The sequence below is a fragment of the Juglans regia genome, chromosome 3, assembly GCF_001411555.2.
Source record: "Juglans regia cultivar Chandler chromosome 3, Walnut 2.0, whole genome shotgun sequence".
NCBI lineage: Eukaryota > Viridiplantae > Streptophyta > Magnoliopsida > Fagales > Juglandaceae > Juglans > Juglans regia.
The window spans coordinates 10,786,560-10,802,002 of record NC_049903.1 but is presented as its reverse complement, the minus strand read 5'-3'; the positions used below and the strand labels follow the sequence as shown (position 1 = coordinate 10,802,002).

Genomic DNA, 15,443 nt, shown 5'->3' with positions numbered 1-15,443 from the left:
TCTTGCCCTAATCTGATACCCACATCAACATGTATACAAAATCCCAATATACAAAAAAATCTTGTACAAGAAAGGACCTGCTTTTAGATTCAAACATCTAGAAATTAGTCTACAAACAAAAAGGCCAATTTTTGTGAAGTAACTAGCACGGATGAAGGGGGAGAGAACAGAAAATGAGTTGCAGAGATACCTATAGTGAAAGCAAATCACTCTGAGACGAATGATGGAGGCATGCGATTTTGTATGGAGAGGAAATGACAACCCTAGCTTTCGCGGAAGGAAAATTAAGTGGAGGAGTAGAAGCTTTGTGCCCTGATGTCAAAAATGGAGATGAAGTCGTGTGGGGGTGGGTGGATTTGCAGGTAGGCGAAAATGGGGAAGAACGTACGTCGAAGTGGAGAAGGGTGGAAATGACGAGGATCCTAGCTTCCGCAGAAGGGAAATGAAGAGGACTACATAGCTTTGTGCCCTGATGTTGAAAATGGAGATGAAGTCGTGTGGGGGTGGGGGGATTTGCAGGTAGGCGAAAATGGGAAGAACGTCGAAGTGGAGAAGGGACCTGTACTCGGGAACAAAACAGGGGGGAAAAATAAAAGAAAATGCATTTTGGCGCCCAAGAGAAGTGTTCCAACGATTTTCCTCCGTTGCAACACATTGTTTCTTATTGCAGCCATTATTTTCGCCACAATATAGTAAAAAATCGCTGCAATAAAGAAAATGATTGCGCCACTGAGTTTGAATTCAAAGTCGATGTGAATAAGCTGCGACGATTTTATTTTCGCCGCAAATAGTTACTTATTGCGGTGCTTTTTTTTTGCAACAAAACAAAAATCGCCACAAAAGGTCATTTTTCTTGTAGTGAATGCCACATCATAAGATGATGATGGAAATTGGGATGATGAATAGATTTTTTCCTCAATGTTTGACCCTAAAAACATTTTTTTTTTTTTAAAACGACCCTAAAAACATTGAAATAGTGTAGTTTCTTACCTTAAAAACGATGCCGTTTCAATCACCAAGGGGGTTATGTGTTTCTTTTAATAACTAAAACGACGCCGTTTCAAGTGTTTTGGGGTTGGGCAGCTGGGCTTTTGGACGTTGGTCTAGGCTCCCATTAGTTGGTTTTGGACTTTCGACCTACTGGGCTTTTTTTTATACGTATATATTACTAAATATATTATATATACATACATAATACATATCTATACTATATATAATAAGTGTGGATAGCCGTGAACAGTGGTTTTTGTTGTCCTCCATGTTGCAGTCTATTTTTTGTGTGTTTTCTCCTTTTTGTCCTTCTATTTTAGCGTTTTGTGTCCGTTTAACTGGGGGTATTTTAGTCTTTTGATTTTCTATTCCCGAGATATATGCCTCAGTTTTAACTCTCTCTCTCTGCCTTTATTCTTCTATTTTAACTCTCTCTCTTTGCCTTTTTCCCTTTTCGAAAAACTCTCATCTATCTTCTCCGAAAGCAACGCTCTCTCTACATCTGCAAACACTCTATATTCTCTCTTCTCCGAAAGTGACGTTCTCTCTTCTCTCTCTGCATATGCGTCGTCTTGTCATGACTTCTTTCTCTCTGCTTCTACGCCGTCTTCTCACGGCTTCTCTCTCTGGTTTTTATCTCCGAAAGCGACGCTCTCTCTCTAGCTTCTCTCTCTGATTTGTATTTTGCATTTTTTCTCCCTTTTTGGTGCTGTTGGTTTAGGGATTTTACATGGGTTTGCTTGTTGGGGTACCGTTCGTTTGCAAAAAAATAGATTTTTCTCTCCACATTTGGATGTTGTGGGTTTTTTGTATTTTTTTAATTTTTTGTGAAAAAATTACCTTTTTCATCAAATTTGCATGTTGTGGATTTTTGTGTTTCTTGTGAAAAAATATATTTTTTCGTGGGTTTGTTAGGTGTCTTTTTTTTTTCTTTTCTTTTTTTTGTGTTTTTTGCTGTTTTTTTTTTCATGTTTTCCGTTTCATTGATGGTTTTTTCTCTGGCTTCTCTCTATGGTTTGTTTTTTGCATTTTTTTTCCCTTTTCGGTACTGTTGGTTTAGGGATTTTATAATGGTTTGGTGGGTTTTTTTTTTTTTTTGGGTGCCATTCATTTGGGGATTTTACATGGGTTTGCATTTTGGGGTACCGTTCGTTTGCAAAGAAATAAACTTTTCTCTCCACATTTGCATGTTGTGGGTTTGGATGTTGTAGGTTTTTTGTATTTTTTACTTTTTGCGAAAAAAATTAACTTTTTTCTTCATATTTGCATGTTGTGGGTTTGCATGTTGTGGGTTTTTGTATTTTTTGTGAAAAAATATATTTTTTCGTGGGTTTGTTAGGTTTTTTTTTGTGTTGTTTGCTGTTTATTTTTTCGTATTTTCCATTTTATTATGGCTTTTTTCTCATTTTGTTTTCGATGTAGATTTGCATGTTATGCGTCAGAGGTTTTGTTTGGTTGTGTAGCTAGATGGAAGTCAATTTATGTTTGGTTATTTGCTTTGCTTTTATATGTTATATGCTTGCATGTTGTGGTTTTTCTGACTTTTTTTGCACTACATGTAAATTTCTTGAGTTGCTGATTTTTAAAATTTTGATTCATTATGTTAGAATGTAAGATTTTTTAGGTTTGGGCTATTTAGTTTGAGGATTATGTTTGTTGATTTTTTCATTTCTATATAAATCTTTAGTGATTTGTTATTATAATTTTATATTTCATTCTTTATCTATCAAGATTTCTTCTTATTAATCTATTGTGCATTTTTTTTTTGTGCTGTTAGTTTGGTGATTTTACATGGATTTGTTGGATTTTATATTTATTACATGTAATAAATCTATGTATATCTATTACGTAGATTTTATATTTCATTTGTTTGTTTGTGGAAGAAATACATGGGTTCTTTTCTTTTGCTATGTTGTTAAATATATGGTTTTGTTTCAAGCTCTAAGGTTTGACTTTCTCAACTATTTCGTTGTAACATGTGATTATTAATTTATCTATATGTATACTTTTATATACTTACTATATATAATAAGTGTGGATAGCTGTGAACAATAATTTTTGTCGTCCTCCATGTTGTAGTCCGTTTTTTGTGTGTTTTCTCCTTTTTGCCATTCTATTTTAACTTTTTGTGTCCGTTTAACTTGGGGTATTTTAGTTTTTGAGGGTCCTTTAGTTTTTTGCTTTTCCATTCCATAGATATATGCTTCGGTTTTAACTCTCTCTACCTTTATTCTTCTGTTTTAACTCTCTCTCTCTGCCTTTTTCCCTTCCCGAAGAGCTCTTACACCCACAACACACTTTCCTTGGACGGAAAATGTGTTGTGGGGTTGAAAATCCACAATCACAACCTGAACCACCAAGCACTAAGTACAAAATTATTTTAAAAGATGTAGATTATATAAAATCTCTTGTTATTTTTTAGTCAGTCATGATAATTCTTTTTGGTTCATAAAACAATGGAAAGAAAACAACAATTTTAATTATTAATTATTATTATTAGGACTCCCTTGACCATATATACTTTTCTTATATATATATATATATATATATATATATATATATATATACATGCTGATCATAATGTCGGGTGTGAAGGTTCATTTAAATTAATAATAGTCATATTTAATTAAATATGCCCATATGATTGATGCATGAAGATGTACATGCTTGATATCAAGTCAGCCAATCATAAAGCTTTAATATTTTTATACCATTTTAAATATTTTATATTTTATATATATATGTATATTCTTTGTTGCAGTGTTGTTTTTTTTATTCTGTGATTTTTTTATATGTATTTTTTGTATATTTTGTTGGTATAGATCAAATTTTTTAAAATTTGTTTTGTGGAGTTTGAGTTGTGTAAAGTTAATTTTTTCAAGTACAATGCAATGTTGTATTTTTCCGTTTATATGGGGATGGGTTTGTCTTTTTAGAGAGGCCGTAGATTTTGCTTTAATGGGACCCCATCGATATGGTAGGGTAATCCTCACCTGGATAGCCATATTGCAGTTTGTGGTACTTTCCGCAAAAGGCAATCGGGGTTTGGGTAGAGTTTTACAGTCATTTGATGCGAATGATTCCTTGTAACTATAGAATGCATTTATTTAACATTATTGTGATTTGCATACTATTTGCCGTGTTTTAAGATTTGATTATATTTGGTTCTCGTGGTGGTTTTTTTTTTTTTGGATGGCATTTTTTATGTTGCTTTAAGACCTCCATTTTTTTTTATTTTTTTTTCTTTTCCCGTTGTCGATCATGCGCTTCGTTTTTGTGAAAAGGGGTAAGTGGATTTTTGTTCAACCGTCCCATGTTTGTGGACTTATTTTTTTTGGAGAAGTTTTGATGAAAGATATGATTTTTTGTTCTTACTTTTAAAGACTGTGATGTTTTGCCATTTAATGGATAGTATTTGTTTGTTTGTGAAAAAAATATATGGATTTTTTTCGTTTGTTATAATGTGAAAGATAATTCGACTTGGCTTTGTTTCAAGCTTTAAAACTGTTTTTTTTTTTTTTTTGGTGATGATGTGGTGATGCATGCATGATCAGAGATATAATTTTTTTATTTTTCAATAAGTTTAAGTGGGTGTTTTAATCCTACAAATCGTTTTTTTTAAGGCTGGTTTAAGTTAGCGTTTTGATGCACTTCACTTATTGCAGTCAGCTCTGATGACAGCGTCATGTCTGAGATACGAGAATTTTTTTTTTTTTTTGCATTTCATTGCTCGTTATTATTATATTGGTTATTTGCAATGTTGCTTTTTTTTTTTTTAATTATTCTGGGACTTTTTGTTATCATTATTGCTATATGATATATTCTTACAAAAAAAATAAAAGATAACATTTATCATTCTGTTTGGTCTAAAAGAAAAGAATTTAGATTATGAGGGTTTTCAAAAGATTATGGAATTTTTTGTAAGCTTATTTCAAGCTTCTTTTGCATATATATATATTACTACGATTGTAGCATGGTCTTTGGTTATTGTTTAAGACTTAAATCAAACTACATTTTGTAAGCTTATATCAAACTTTTTTTGCATATATTATTTGTTTTCTTTCACATTTGATTTTTTTTCCAATTAGGTTATAACTTTTTATTGTTATATGATTTATAAATTTGTAAGAAAATATAATTTTTTTTATAATGCAATTATGTTATTTTTATTTCGATCTATATATATATATTTCATATATATATATAAGGACCATATATATTTTGTCTTAAGTGGGCAAACGTCCCTTGGACGTTTCATCCATCACTACTAGTTATAATTTATATGTATATAAATATCTTAGTATAAATACTACATATATATCATAGTATTATTACTACATATAGTGTGTGTTTATATATATATATATATATATATTATAGGGATATAGTGATATAGTGATACTAATACTTTATGTTAATACTACTAGTGATATTATAGGGATACAGACTTATAGTGTTACTATATACTATACTAATAGTAATATTAATACTAACATATTAAGTTAAATATACTATTATACATATATTATGTTATAACTCTTATAATATATCCATATATAATAATATTATATATTATACTATTATAGTTTTACTGCTACATATAAGGATATTAATACTATATATAGTTATAGTGAATCAGTGATCATTATAACTATATAATAGTATTAGTATTAGTATTAATATATATATATATATATATTAATGATAGTTATACTAATACTATAATGATTTATATTATATATAGTTCTTTATATATATATAGAATTAAAGTGGATTACTAATACTATTATTATTAGTATTAGGACATAAAATATAATTAATATACAAATATACATTAGTATGCTAATGTATACTAATTAATCAAATCAAAATGTAATTAATTTACTAGTGTATATTAATATTTGTATTACTAATGTATTATGTATTTATAGAAATATGTTGAGAATTTATTAGGGCATAAAATGTAATTAATATTATAGTATATATTTGTTATATTAATAACATATGATCAAACAAATTACAAATATTCATATTTTAGATTAAAATTTTATGTTATAAATTATAGTGTGAAATTATTTCATATATGATATATAATTATATATATTATATATATAATTTCATATATAATTATATATTATATATAAAACTTATATATATAAAAATTAATATATATATTTCTCAACCGGTTCGGTCCGGTTCGGTCTCAGAAACTACGGAACCAAAATCAGACCGGGTCCAGCCAGTTTTCATAATGCAGGAACACCAGTTCAAAACCGGACCAACGAGTCTGGTCCGGGCCAATTTTTCGATTTAAATTTACACTTCTATTTGTTCATGCGCCCTCTTTAATCTTAATTTGCTTTAACTGTCAAGTTGTTGATCTTGATCTAGATTATAGTGGCCTAAGTCCATTGACTAACATTAAACATAGATAGGTAAAATAATGGTTCATATTTCTCTTTTGAACTTCCTCCCTTTCGAAGGTGGGTTTGGATACACAAACCTATCTCATCTCATTTCATTTCATCTATCTCATCATTACAACTTTCACAAATTTACATACAAAAATATAATAAACAATTCAACTTTTTCAAATCTTAAAATAAAAATAATGCTAAAAAATTATATTTAAAAATATTTTATTCAACTTTCAACAAAATATCTCGTCTCATCTCATCTGAACTCTCTATTCAAACCCACCAGTATAACCTGATATGTTTGAATTTGAGTTTGACAAAGAGAGACAGAGGAATGTAATAGATTAAAGAATTAAATTCTTAATAATTTCTCAAGCAGTCACATATTTATGGTTAGTTGGACAAAGAACTGAGGGACATTTTAGGGTAAATGAAATAAAATAAAATTGAAAGGGGAGTTATCCTCCGGGCCAAACCAGAAGAAGAGCCCAGTCCCGAGTATGAGGATAAGGCCTAGGCTAGGCTGAGCCAGCCTAGAAGGCCCAAGAAGAGGAATGACTAGGGCGTAATACACTGACGGAAGGGTGGTAGGCAGAGCAGTCTGACACCCTTGCTGGTCGACAGGCAGGGACATCCCCTGACCTTGAACCTCGGCTCCCAGACATGACAGAGAGGTGGGTATGCCTGATTGAGGCCACGCCGCATTAATATGATGGAGGAAGCCACGCCAGGAAAGGGAACCATGCCGCATTTAATGCGTCCCAGGGCTTGGCACGCCACAACATGAATCCTAGGTGTCAGAGGTAGCCACCATCAGGTTTGACTAATCTGCGGCACGACAGGTGAGTGGCAGGAACACCTGACCCCAAACGAAGTGACACGACAACTACCCCACAATGAGGATCAGCCAGCCATGTATAAATACCCCCTCCCATGACCAGGGAGAGGGTTCACACTCTCAAGCATTTCAACACTCACTCTCCTGGATTGATTATTTCTCTCTTCATCTCTTACACTAAGACTGACTTAAGCATCGGAGGTATAACGGCTCCCGAGCCCCCCATTCTTCATCTTTGCAAGAACCAAGTCGGAGCCCAAAAGCGTTGAGTTGTCCAGACCGCGAAACACGACGTCAACAAAAATAATAAATAATAAAAGATCGCACTAATTAGAATTTCCAAATTATTTGTAAGCTTAAATGTTTAAAATGCTAGCATTTAGTGAAAGTTAAGCTTTTATTTCAAAATTGTCACCTGTCTCTTTATTAAAAGAAAAACTCTATGGATCAGCAACTATTGTTGATCCCACACCTCACACTTGATGTGTGGGGTTTTATTTTTTATTTTTTTTCTTCTCTTTCCTTTAACACATTATAAAACAAAGCTTGAAGAGAGCTTGAGAGAGAGAGAGAGAGAGAGAGAGAGAGAGAGAGAGAGAGAGAGAGAGAGAGAGAGAGAGAGAGAGGCCGATGAGAGCTTGAGGAGGGAGAGGGAGAGGGAGATTGAGGGAGGAGAGAGGTTGAAGGTGATGGCGATGAGTCTGACATAAAGCTGAAAAAAAGAAAAGAAAAGTGTGGAGTGTGGATAAAACAATAGTTAATGTATAGAACAGTTCTGATTAAAAATGCATTGTGATTCTCACATGACGTATTAGTTTTTTAAAGAAAAATGCTATTTAGATTGAGAAATCTTATTGACAAAATGGATTGATTGAGTTTTTTGTTTTTTGTTTTTTTGTTTTTTTTTGTTTTGTTTAATGATTAAGGAAGTGATTATTAATGAACTATTCTTTTTTTAAATTTTTTTAATAATGTTTAAAGTTGTTTAAAAAATAGTTAAAAAATAAAAATATATATATAAGAAAGTGTATTTATTGGCCGTACAACGCGGACACCCTAGTTTTTTTTTTTTTTTTGAGTTGGGAAAACTTGTCCAATATATATAGTTGATGAATTTTGATCCCCTGGATCAACATGGGATCCCGTATAACGTGGCATTTAGCGACCCAATCTTTACAAGAATTCTTCTTTGTGTAGACTCCCTTCACTGCTTCAAACGCAGAAGTTTATGCTAAGCGTTCCATCTGGCACTAATTAACTAACCGAGCCAGTTCCGCAACTTGTATGTGAAGTTTTGTTTCATTCGAGTTAGAGTTCAAAAGCAACTGCACGTCTTTAGTTTCACGTAAATCAGAGCTCCCATGATAAAATTAGGAATTATCCGTACGTTGCAGTTCCATAATAAAACTTAATTCCTTTCATTATTCTTTTTCGGGGCAACAATGGTGAGTGGCACTGAAGATGGTGGTAACGACGAGCATGGCAATGGGATCAGGAAGAGAGTCTGTATGTGGAGCAAACAAGATCTCTTGCCAGAGGAGTCGTTCCAGAGTTGGGGGAACTATGTGAAGGCATTAGGCAGTACAAAAAGCAGGCTCAAAGATCGACTCCTGGCACGCTCCCTAGACCATCTGGAGCTACAGGAGATGCGTTCTCGTAGCCAGCACGAGATGAAGAAAGTTCTAAACTGGTGGGATCTCATCTGGTTTAGTATCGGAGCCGTCATGGGCGCTGGAATCTTCGTCCTCACTGGTGAGGCTATCAGGAACGATGCTGGCCCTGCAGTCGTGATTTCATACATCATCTCAGGCATATCTGCACTGCTCTCTGTGCTGTGCTACACTGAGTTTGCAGTTGAACTCCCGGTGGCAGGAGGGTCCTTTGCTTATCTTAGAGTAGAGCTGGGTGACTTCATGGCATATATTGCTGCTGGAAACATTCTTTTCGAGTATATAGTAGGCGGTGCTGGTGTGGCTCGATCCTGGACTTCCTATTTTGCGACCCTTTGCAACCACAAACCGAATGATTTTCGAATAACTGTGTCATCCCTTGCCGAAGGCTACAACCATTTAGACCCAATTGCCATTGCTATCTCCATTGCAGTTTGTGTTGGTGCATGCCTAAGCATTAAGGGGTCATCCAGATTCAACTCCATTACAACCATCCTCCATATTATAATCTTGATTTTTATAGTAGCCGCAGGCCTTACAAAGGCTAACCATGCCAATTTTGAAACCTTTATGCCTTTTGGTATCGAAGGTGTTTTGAAAGCTTCTGCACTCCTCTTCTTTGCTTACCTTGGATTCGATGGAGTAGCGACCTTGGGAGAAGAGGTGAAGAACCCGGGTAGAGATATCCCAATTGGGTTAATTGGTTCCATGTCGATCGTCATTGTAATTTATTGCATTCTAGCTGCAACAGTGAGCTTGATGCAGCCATACACACAAGTTGATGCTGATGCACCCTTCACCGTCGCATTCCAAGCGGTAGGGATGAATTGGGCGAAATACATCGTTGCATTTGGAGCATTAAAGGGCATGACCACAGTTCTGCTTGCTAACATCATTGGCCAAGCTCGATATTTCACTCATATTGCACGTACCCACATGGCACCCCCGGTTCTTGCTGTCATCAATGAGAAAACCGGGACACCCATGAATGGCACGATCATTATGACTGTTGCAAACTCCATTGTTGCATTCTTTACAAGCCTGGATGTGTTAGCAAACCTTCTCTCCATATCTACACTATTTATCTTTTCCCTTGTTGCAGTTGCTTTGATCGTGAGACGATATTATGTCACGGGTGAGACATCGGACGCTGACCGCAAGAAGCTTGCCGTGTTCTTGGCGTTGATCATAGGGTCGTCTATTTGCTCAGCTGCATATTGGGCACTTAGCAATAACGGTTGGGTTGGATACATAGTGACAGTACCGGTTTGGTTTTTAGCCACACTGGGACTAAAGTTGACAGTGAAGGAAGCAAGGAAACCTAAAATGTGGGGAGTGCCGTTAGTTCCTTGGTTGCCATCAGCTTGCATTGCAATCAACGTCTTCATCATGGGTTCGATCGATCGTCAGTCATTTGTGAGATTCAGTCTCTGGACATTGGTTTTGCTCGTCTACTACATTTTTGTGGCACTGCATGCTTCTTATGATGCTGCTAAGGAGACTGAGAGGCAACTTCAGGCAACTCAAGGAACGAACATTGAGGCCGGGATTGTCAGTTAGCAAAACAGAACTTGATTCAATGAAAAGTGATCTCCTGTAGATAAGGTTAGAACTTTATTATTCAATTTCTCATATAGGACGCTAAGGAGTAAGAAACGATTTCTTTCTTCTTTTCTTCTTTTTTGTTGTTTCGAAGATTTCGAAGTTCCTGCTCTCGTAAGAAGGCAATTCAGGAGACAAGTAATGGGTTCAACCTGTAACCTGATATTTTATGTTGGTTAAGATTTAAGAGTTATTGTTTTGGTTTCTACATCTTGCACTTTATTTTTTACTTTTTATTTCTGTGTTGTCTTGGTGCCAATCCATCCTACATTGTAATAAGAGAGAAAAAAAAAATGAGTGCAAGGATAAACCAAATTAAGAGTACTAGGCAGAGATTGCATAGGCTTCCATTGTAGGAGGGCACGCTACAACGAATGCGTTTATGCAATCGCTACCTGGTTTTCTCAATTGGTTTGCCCTTGCGTGTGATCGTATTCCTATACAACAGTGTAGTATCTCCAGTGACCTCAGAGATTTAAGAGTCAAGACTACTAGTGGTATTCGACTCAGTTCATAAGGAATTTGAAGCATGCCAGACCCTAAAATCATTCATTAGAATTTACGGAACAGGTTTCCAGAAAAAGCTTAACAAAACACCGGTAGAAACCAAAACATGAGAAACCCATTCCCACAAGTGGGCATGCATTGCTCAGGAACCACCCAAAACCATCAACAAACCTGAAAAACCTGGACACCTTTAACCTATGCCGGACTTCCTGAATTGTAATCCATGCTTGTAAGCTACTAATAGTAAGGACAAGACATTTACAAGCTCAGATTTACTTCAAGATCAACAAAAGAACAAGCAAGAAAGACAATAACTTGCCAATGGCATCTCACCTATCCCAAGCAAGGGATGGTGCGGATTACTAATGCGTTTCAACTAGTCTTTGCCATCCAATGGATTGGGAGCCGGGATTTAAACCAAACCACCTACCTGTCAGGGTGGTCCTGGTGGAGAAAAAGTTTAAGCCAAACTCACTAGAATTGTTATCGCAGTACGCAATAACTGTGCTGCACATAAACACACGTACACACAGACAAAAAAGTCGAACATCCAGTGCAAGTAGCTTAAAAATATATCATTGATACGGTAATATACAGTGATTATGACAGCAACTTCTAGTATCCTTTGATCACTGCACAACATTTCTTGCAAGGAAAATAATAAATATTGCAATGAAAACAAGCATTGGTAATGTGCTAAAGGTACAACGGAAAAAAATAAAGTGGCGATGACATGCATGCCTTAAAAACTGATTCATAGTTCATAGATATATTTTTTGAATCAATTCACTTTACACTTCTTGGCTAGACTTATGTTTCTATTTTGAGGAGAGAATTGAGAGATGTACTATTGAATCGCTGGGCAAAGCCTCTGATCACAAGCACTACAATATCACGGAGATGCCGGGACTGCACCAACAAGTCTACTTCATTATCACTGTCCACTACAATTCGAAGTCGATGTTGGTCATTTCGGAAAAGCTCCACCTGATACACCATTAACCTTAGATTTCCAGAGTCTTGAGATTAATTATCCAAATATAAAATGCAGACATAAACATGCAATACAAAAGTGTTAAATGTCTACAGCTAAACTTTATGAATCCTTTTTGCAACTTACAAAAGATTAGCCATACATATCATTTTCTGCCACTCTACCATCTCTAAATTCTTAATAAAGATAACAGAATCATAAGTAATATCTTTGCAAATTGAAGATATACACTGGATGAGGATCTAGAGTTAAGATACAAACTTACATGAAAAGGAGGTGCATAACTTCCACGAATTTCAGTAGTTGGAAAAGAAGTTTTAGACCCTGGCTTTACGACCTTGACTCGTTTTCTATTAACTTCTAGGATTCTTCTCTCAAGACTCCCTACTGAAGCAACCTGCAAAATAAAACAGAAAATTTTATTTGGTTTCCCATGTCAATCTTCTAGGCATATATTTTTTTGATAATTAAACGATTGTATCTTCTGGGCATATTACACAAACAGAGAAGAAATGTACAAGGAGAATATAGAAAGTAACCTTTTTGGAAGATCGATCCCTGTCACACAATGCCTGTTTCAGAAGGAAATTAACAGTGGGATATGGAACACAAAAAATTTATAAAGCCAAAATTGACTGAAAGCAAAATTGAAAACTACATTTAATTTAAACAAAATTTGATGCTTGTGAGTGGTAGTTCACTTTCTTGGACATTGAAATATTCAAAATGGACAGATGGTTTTCAACATGAATAGCGTAGTTTCATTGGATATGAAAAAAACCAAAGATTTTTTTTGAACAGATCAACATAAAAGTACTTAAATGATAAATGGGATTACAATCCCCTTAAAAAAGGGTTTAGAAGAACTTGATTGGTTAAGTGGTGCAAATGTGCTTCAATATATATCGGTCTTACTCTGAGCCATGTATTCTGGTATCATCAGCCTGTTGGAAAAGGACCATCGCAAAAACTTACATGTGGTTGTGTCTACTATCAGCTTTACATTTAGATTAGTCGCTCCTAGACAAATGGTGCTACGAGCATACAGTGCTGGAAATCTCCTTCTATAGGAACTACTGCTTTCAAAACCAAGAGTTTACCCAGGCAGTAGACATAAGGCTTGGTAATGTTGGTTTGAACTACTGACAAAATTAAAAAGCCCAAGAACTATGTTTTTGAGGGCCTCAAAACCTTCATGCATTTCAGTCACTCACTGTTAAAATGCGAACATAACTTAAACATAAGAGCCTAAACAAGAAAAACAAACAGGATAGATAGGAATTAAACAAATAAGAACAATTACAAGCTGTTTCATTTTTGCTCCAAGGAAAATCAAAACCAACATAAGAGTAGAAATATAGCCACACCTCAAGCTTCACAGATTTCTCAACTGCAACAAATACTTCCAGTATATACAACTAAGTTGAAAGGAAATCAAACCAACAAAACAGTTCAAAGAGGTCCCACCTCAAACTTCACAGATCCAAGATCAAGCTTCTGCTTCACTTCTTTAAAAACATCAGGCTCTGCAAGCAAATCAATAAATACAAAATGAAAACAAGATAGCAGGAGGATAGGATTTCTGAACCTAAAGAAATCTTTCCATGAGGATTCATAGATCAATCTTGGCAGAAGATATCCACCTCTCCAAAAGTGAGACAGCAATAGAAAAGAAAAAGAACAAAGGAATAATATCTTTTGTTGAAGTAAAGGAAGAAATACCAAGAAAAAGAGAGGGCATTGTAGGTATAAAGGGAACCAAAAGTACTTGTAATGTTTGCTATACATGATAAAGTTAAGAGAAGAGCTAGATCCACAAGGGAATCTCTTCAGAAACTGATGTGGCTTGATGTGGTACTTCAGATCTACTTTACAATAAAAAGAACTTTATAATCTGACATACCACATCAAACCACGTTAGGTTGTGAATTTACTTTGGTGAGATCCGTTAGTGGATTAAACATTTCTTTGAACACCTTATTAATAAAGTTAAACTTGTTAACAGCACTCAACCCTTGACAAGGTAGATTATCAATTTCAGCATTCACAACTCAGTGAAATAAGGTACTAGATGATAACCACTATTGTGCTTGAGATTCAGTCAGAACAAACATTGAAGAGAAAAGAAATACAAAGCGGCAATCATGCTTGCATTACAAGAGTTGACAAAAAAAAAAAAAATGAATAACATTTTTCCGACCAATATGAGTAACATAAAAAGAGGAAGAATTTAACAGCAAAAATCATTTCCCTTGAGAGAAGGGAGATGTGATTCAACATTACCAACTGCAATTGGCTCTGTTGATGCAGAAACGGGTTCCCCCTCAACCCCGTCCTCTCTTACAGGGGTATAAATGGCCACCAACCTGTATCCCACGTCATCCACATTAGCTTCATACATCCTTCCTATTTCTCCTGCAAAAAGTCTTTGCAATCAAATACTGGAAGATGGAAAATTATTATTGTCTAAAAATATATTCAGCAAAACAGAAACAAAAGAGGAGCCAACACAACAAACTATTTTGATAAGTTAGTCTTATTAATCGCATAGAGAGGTGCCAACCGAATTGTACACAGGAAGCATGTAAAATTACACAGCCTACTAAAGAGGACAAGAAAAAGAACAAGAGTCCATAAAATCTTGAAATTCACAAATCAAGAGCCATTGTGGCCAGTCGTCCAACTATGAAGGGAATTGAGCAAAATGGATTTTAACTCTACCACCGTTGTCTTGCCATCTTCAAAGGTTCTAGCATTGTGCTCCTGCTAAATACCAAAGTTTTGAATTCCGTTCCGATGGCAATTCCGGTTAAGGTACTGGAACAGAATATTTCAGTACCGATCCGTTTTGGGATTGTTGTTATATGAAAAAATATATATATATCTACAGAAAAATTATATTCTAAAATAACATAAATACAAGTCTTAACATGCTTTACCAATAGGATCATATAGGGAATATAGGCCACTTAGCATTACTTACTACTGGGGTAGTAGTGTCAGTCATTCACAGTCAAGTCTCAATCCAAGGGAGCTTATTTTTGACTATGTTGAAGCCTAACTCAATAGATAGATAGATATTGCTTGCATTAAAAATCATCGTAATTTGATTAGTATGATCTAGAAAATTACTATGCATTGTTGTTTTATGAAAATATATTAAGAACACTAGATGACAAGTCTACAAATTTTCTCAAAAAAAAAAAAAAACCAAAAAAAAGAAAAAGAAAGTGCACTAGATGACAAGTTTACAAATTTAAAAAAAAAAAACAAAAAAAAAAAAAAGGAAAGAAGAGCTGTAAAGGTGTTTAAACATTAAAAAAAAAAAAGGAACGGATGTCGAGAAGGAGAAAAGTGGAGACCATAGCACTTGCATGTCGCCTGATGCCCCAAATGGCATTTATATATATTTCGGACCGAAATAC

The 15,443-nt window shown here is 34.8% G+C and overlaps 2 protein-coding genes across 6 annotated transcripts in view; one reads left to right on the top strand and one right to left on the bottom strand.

Moving 5' to 3' along the window:
- Positions 1-8,568: 8,568 nt before the first annotated feature.
- Positions 8,569-10,721, top strand: LOC108996492 (cationic amino acid transporter 1-like). Its single transcript, XM_018972423.2, has one exon. The coding sequence runs from the start codon at positions 8,688-8,690 to the stop codon at positions 10,473-10,475; it is 1,788 nt and encodes a 595-aa protein (XP_018827968.1). The 5' UTR covers positions 8,569-8,687; the 3' UTR covers positions 10,476-10,721.
- Positions 10,722-11,572: 851 nt separating this feature from the next.
- LOC108996568 (187-kDa microtubule-associated protein AIR9-like) overlaps positions 11,573-15,443 on the bottom strand; it is a 37,590-nt gene continuing 33,719 nt past the window's right edge. For all 5 annotated transcript variants that reach the window (XM_035688319.1, XM_018972535.2, XM_018972532.2 and 2 more), the window contains 5 exons: positions 14,302-14,433; positions 13,486-13,544; positions 12,558-12,590; positions 12,284-12,415; positions 11,573-12,011 (listed from right to left, as the gene is read on the bottom strand). In XM_035688319.1, the coding sequence (XP_035544212.1) occupies positions 11,835-12,011; positions 12,284-12,415; positions 12,558-12,590; positions 13,486-13,544; positions 14,302-14,433 (533 nt within the window). In that variant the 3' untranslated portion in view covers positions 11,573-11,834. The remainder of the gene's footprint in view (positions 12,012-12,283; positions 12,416-12,557; positions 12,591-13,485; positions 13,545-14,301; positions 14,434-15,443) is intronic.